This window comes from Lactuca saligna, chromosome 6 (assembly GCF_052625555.1).
Source record: "Lactuca saligna cultivar CGN05327 chromosome 6, ASM5262555v1, whole genome shotgun sequence".
NCBI lineage: Eukaryota > Viridiplantae > Streptophyta > Magnoliopsida > Asterales > Asteraceae > Lactuca > Lactuca saligna.
In genome coordinates this window covers 107,211,783-107,217,333 of record NC_136422.1, presented here as the reverse complement: position 1 = coordinate 107,217,333, position 5,551 = coordinate 107,211,783, and the positions used below count along the sequence as shown (strand labels likewise).

Sequence of the window (5,551 nt, the reverse complement as noted above, 5' to 3'; positions counted from 1 at the left end):
GGTTTCCGGCGAAGAGATGGTGACGATGGCTTACAGGTAGAGATCGACATTTTCAAGTGGCGATGACAATGTTGTAAGTGGCTTTAGACGTTGATGGATGTAGAGAGAAGTTTCATTGGAGGTTAGGGACGATGATTGGAATAGCCACCTGAGGGAGTGGTCGTCGGAGGGAGTAGCTGCCAGTGATGGTTTAAGGATGGTGGTTTTGGGTTTCTTAGAAGAGGTTAGAGACGAGAGGAAGAGAAATATCAATAGAGGAGACGATGAGGTGGGTGGGAAGGTAGGACAGGGGCCTTTTTTTCTTTTTTAAATTACTAATAATAATAACATTAAAGTTAATGGAAAACAAATGCACAAAGGGCATTATAGTCATTTCAGATCCAGCAAGGACTAAAACCGCAACACAATAATTTGTTAGGGACGAAGCGTGCAACTTTTAATGACACGAGGGACGGTCCGAGTTAATTTTTGAAAATAGGGACTAAACATGCTTTTGGGCACATGCACGAGGAACGATTGGTGTAATTTACCCTAAATTTTAAGTAAAAGAATATAATAAATTAAATATATCTTCCATTTTTGATTCCCTCCGCTAACATATTTGATTATTTCTTTCTTTTTTGAATATCAAAAGTTGTAAATTGATTAGGGTTTTGGTTTTAACACCCGAGAACACACATGTAGTTATCTATTTTACCCAATTTTAACACATGTTTGATCCTATTTTACACGAGTCAGAGTTACAATCTCTCTGGATCTTCAGTTCTTACCAGAATACATTACGGAAACAAGCACACGCACACTTCGCTCGTTCTTGCTCTTCTCCGACACCATTTCAAACGAGCCAAAGAAAAACCCTAAAGTGTGAAATTGATGGTTCATCCTCAAATCAACAACTCTACCTTCCCCGTTAATTTTGACACAGGTTTGTCTTCATCTAATCCGTTGTCAATTTTGACAAAAGCTAAAATTAATTTGTTGGTGTTTAACATTCGTAATTTCATATTGTTTGCTATAAGCAAATTTTGTTCTCTTCAACTCAGCCGTGGCTGACCATTTGGAATGCAAATCCCTCAAGAAACTTGAAAAACGACAAGTTAATGAAAAAAAGGTTCCAATTTGCGATAGGCATTGAAAACCCTCATTACACCTTCACAAACAGTCCTTTGAGTTATGATTTATATGAAATTTGTTACTAAACAGAGATCGACATACATTCTGTGTAGGTCATGTTCGTCATTCTGATACTCAAACAGTGAAGAGATGCAGTGCAGGACACACACTTCCCGAATGAAATATTAAAATGTCGACTCAGGGATTTGACAAGAACTCAGGTCCTGGTACTGGTACTGGTACCCAAAAACAACCACCCTCCTTTGGTTTCCGACCTCCTTCCCAATCACCATATACATGGTATCGTCTTCTTAAGATTTCTGTCTGATTTACATTATGTGTATGAGTAATCTCTTTAAGTGTATCTTAGAAGTCACTAATAGCTCTAATCTCCTTAGGTTCAATGCTTCTTCTCAAAAACCCCAAGTTCATCAAGGCTCTGCACTACAACCTATTAATCCATCACGTAACCCTAGAGCTGAGTCTCCTGCCAAAAATCAAGTTCAAGATTTGAAAAGAACAAGATCACCACCTTTACTCCCTACCTATAAAGACATCCTGCAAAACTCAAGAACTGTTGTAGCGAGGCAAGTTACTTTCTTTCTCTTCCTTTTCAAGATAACAGTTCCACTTACTATCATCATTCAGGTTATTGAACAATGAACAATATTCTTATTGTGCTCTTTCTAGGCCTTCTGTATCTCCTCCAAGATCAACTGCAAGGCGCAATCCTTACACTGATCCAGAAAATCATATTTGGTCTCCACAATATACCGATCTTGATAAACCTGAAACACCTGCAATCAATCCAAGTGATATCCCTGTCCCAAAACGGAGCAGATTACCTTTTACAACATCAAATGATCCTGTTCTTGATGACAGTGAAAGGTAACTTATTGAGTTAAACATATATATATAAGGACTTTTCTATTTCTTACAGAATCTACTACAGAGAATTGCAAGCTAAAGCGAAAAGATTGGCCCGATTTAGAGATGAACTTAGTCAACCTGAGTCAACCGATAAAAACCAAAACCAAAACCAAAAGAGGCAGCAGATTGATCAGTTGGGTATGGACAAAAGAAAGTTTATGATGGAAGGTTCAGATATGGGAGGGCATTTACGTAATAGCAATGCCAATATACAAACTGATTCTGAAGATCAAGATTCATCATCCACTGTTATAACTGGAGTTTGTCCAGATATGTGTCCAGGTATCTTTTTGTTCAAGGAAATACCATTTAAGGCCCTTGAGGCCTTGAATTTAATTTTTGTTTTTTTATTGTTATATAGAGCAAGAAAGAGCAGAGCGAGAGAGGAAAGGAGATCTTGATCAATATGAACGTTTGGATGGAGATAGAAATCAGACAACTGAATCTCTTGCAGTTAAGAAGGTAAGAGGATGTTTGGAATTCTATTTTATTTATATTTCTTGATTGTAATATGTATAATTAAAATTTTTATTTTTACTTATTTCAAGTACACTAGGACAGCTGAGAGGGAAGCTGCACTGATAAGACCAATGTCAATCCTGCAAAAGACAATGGATTATCTTTTAAACTTGTTGGATCAATCCTATGATGATCGATTTCTTGGTTTATACAACTTTTTATGGGACAGAATGAGGGCAATCAGGATGGATCTAAGGATGCAGCATATCTTCAATCTTGGTGCTATTACAATGCTAGAGCAGATGGTTTGTTCTTGCCTCATAATGTACTTTTTAAACAACCAATCTTTATACAATATTATGCTTTTTAGATTTAGATGGAGTTTTTTCAAATCATAACCCTATCTCTACTTTATGTCTCTGTTTATTAAGATGTGAATGCCCTTGTCATCCTCATAATTCTGTTTTGAATTGTTAAATTATTGGTGGTTTCAGATACGGCTTCATATAATAGCAATGCATGAATTATGCCAATATACGAAAGGAGAAGGATTTGCAGAGGGATTCGATGCACATCTCAACATTGAACAGATGAACAAAACATCTGTTGAGTTGTTTCAGTTGTATGATGATCATAGGAAGAAAGGAATAGAGGTGCCTACAGAAAGAGAATTTAGAGGTTATTATGCACTTCTCAAATTGGACAAACATCCTGGCTACAAGGTAAGTCATTTTTTTATATGAGTTAGATTTATCAAAATACAATTTCTTTATAAGAAAAATTACAATGTTGAGTTTTACAGACAATGTCTTAATAAGATTTTTTTTTTTTTTTTTTCAAACTACAATGCTGTAATAGAAAGAAATTAAAGTAAGAAACAAATAAATGAAAGTACACTAGGGTTTTACAGTTTTATTTTCTAAAAGTAGCTAAAAAATATATACCTTTAATTATTATGTTCAATTTTTTTTTTTTTCTGCAAGCAAAATTTGTTATAAATAAATAATTAAACATGGAAATCTTTATAGGTTGAACCATCAGAATTATCACTTGATCTTGCCAAGATGACACCTGGCATACGACAAGCTGAAGAAGTTCTATTTGCTCGTAATGTAGCCAGGTTCTCTATCTACTCTCTTAAATCCAAACTTTTATACATTTTCTAACAATTTAAAATCTCTCATTATCTTTTTTTTGTTTTATTCTTCCAGAGCCTGTAGAACTGGCAATTTTATAACCTTCTTTCGTCTGCTTAGGAAAGCAACCTATCTTCAAGCATGCTTAATGCATGCTCACTTTGGCAAGGTCTATTTTTACTCTTTCTTATCTCTTATTCTTAATGCTTAATGCTTTAGCCTCTCTGATTTTGACTATTATGTGATGTTGATCTTATCAGTTAAGAACTCAAGCACTTGCTTCTCTACACAGTGGCCTTCAAAACAACCAAGGCATACCAGTAACCCTAATTGGAAAATGGCTCGGAATGGAGGTAATTTCTCTAGGTTGATTTATTGAAAAGAGATTTTATTTGTTTATGCTCTTTTGGTTATAGAATTCAGGAAGAAAACATGAAAGATCTTTTGGAATATCATGGATTCTCTATAAAAGAATTTGACGAGCCATATATGGTTAAAGAAGGACAATTTCTAAACACCGATAGTGAATACCCTTTAAAATGCTCAAAACTTGTTCATCTCAAGAGATCAACAACAATTATGGATGATGTTTTATCTTCTCCAATTCCAATCAAAACTCCCGAGCCTCCAAAACGGGCCCCACGAAAGGCTTCTATTCAAACACAAGTCAAATCACCGGTTTCCCCAAAGAAGACTCAGAGTTTTGCTGAGGTCATCCGTAACCGCGTGGCGGTTTATGGCGGCAGTCCGTCTGTCAATCAGCCGCCGGTTTTCACGATTCCGGTGGTTGAAAGACGGAATGACGTGGAAGTTGGAATCGGAACTCCTTCACCTCGGAATATGTTTAAAAATATCTTTAAAACTAATAAATTACCCGATGCATCTCAAGAAGATGTTAGGAAACCGAGTTTTGATAATCGGTTTCGGAATTCTCTGGAGAAGCATACCCCGGTAAATGTATTTGCAATGCCGCCACAAGTTCCGCCTATGGTGGACCCCGTTTTGGTTGAAGATTCAGTGGTGGAGGTGGACCCTGTTTTTGTTGAGGACATGGAACCAGAAGAATCTGAAAATGTGATTCAGGAAGTGGAAGAGGAAGTTGATACTTCTGTAGTTGAAGAAGTTGCTGAGGCCAAACTTAGACTGATATTGAGGAAATAAGGCGGTGAATGAGGCGGTGGGTCGGGGATCGGATGCTCCCTTCGGGATATAAACTTTATTCCCTATAGTATTCCACCAACCCGTGCTAGTAACCCCATCGGGAAACACCATGTGAGTGGTTGCCAAAAAGGCCCGAAAGAGGTTCATTGAAACCAAAGGTTGATCATAAATCCCTAGCCGGCAAGCAAGATCCACCACCGAGCATTGATGATACTCGCCCCCAAGACAAAAAGTGAAACTCGCCGGATGATATAAATCCACTCCACCGGTAAAAGATACCGTGGAGAAAAACTCTAAGCAAAGCTCCAAATATACCGTCTCTTGTATGCGGAAGACCCGGCTCCAACCATCACATATCATCGACTCGCTGTCATGTTGAAACTCCTTTAAAAGGTACGGAGCTAATTCTTCTTCATATCGCACATTTTGCAACCACTCCCAATCAATTATGTTCGGTACATAGACCTCCTTCTTTTTGATATCGGAAAGCTTCTTCTTCCACTTCCGCATTGTTAAAGCGGATTCGATTTGTGGGAAATTCAACCATGGAAATTCCCCTTGGATACCACTTGAAGATTGTCCTCTTCTAAACATGATTCCTGCAAAACATATAAACCAGGCCCAGAAAACACAGAATGTAAAAAAAACGAACTGTTTCTGCAAATCGACTGGACTCGTCGAATCCATGCCCGAGTCGCGCGACCTGTACGAGTCGGTCGACGGGTCTCACAAAATTGAACCATGTAACCTTT

At 37.6% G+C, this 5,551-nt stretch overlaps 1 protein-coding gene across 1 annotated transcript; it reads left to right on the top strand.

The window, feature by feature from the left end:
- Positions 1 to 668: 668 nt before the first annotated feature.
- On the top strand, positions 669 to 4,799 carry LOC145002813 (SAC3 family protein B-like). The gene is made up of 12 exons (XM_078962004.1): positions 669 to 925; positions 1,227 to 1,413; positions 1,512 to 1,700; positions 1,804 to 2,001; positions 2,066 to 2,325; positions 2,405 to 2,505; positions 2,592 to 2,807; positions 2,997 to 3,224; positions 3,531 to 3,622; positions 3,714 to 3,807; positions 3,899 to 3,991; positions 4,062 to 4,799. The coding sequence occupies exons 2-12, from the start codon at positions 1,304 to 1,306 to the stop codon at positions 4,797 to 4,799; spliced, it is 2,319 nt and encodes a 772-aa protein (XP_078818130.1). The 5' UTR covers positions 669 to 925; positions 1,227 to 1,303.
- Positions 4,800 to 5,551: the final 752 nt, after the last annotated feature.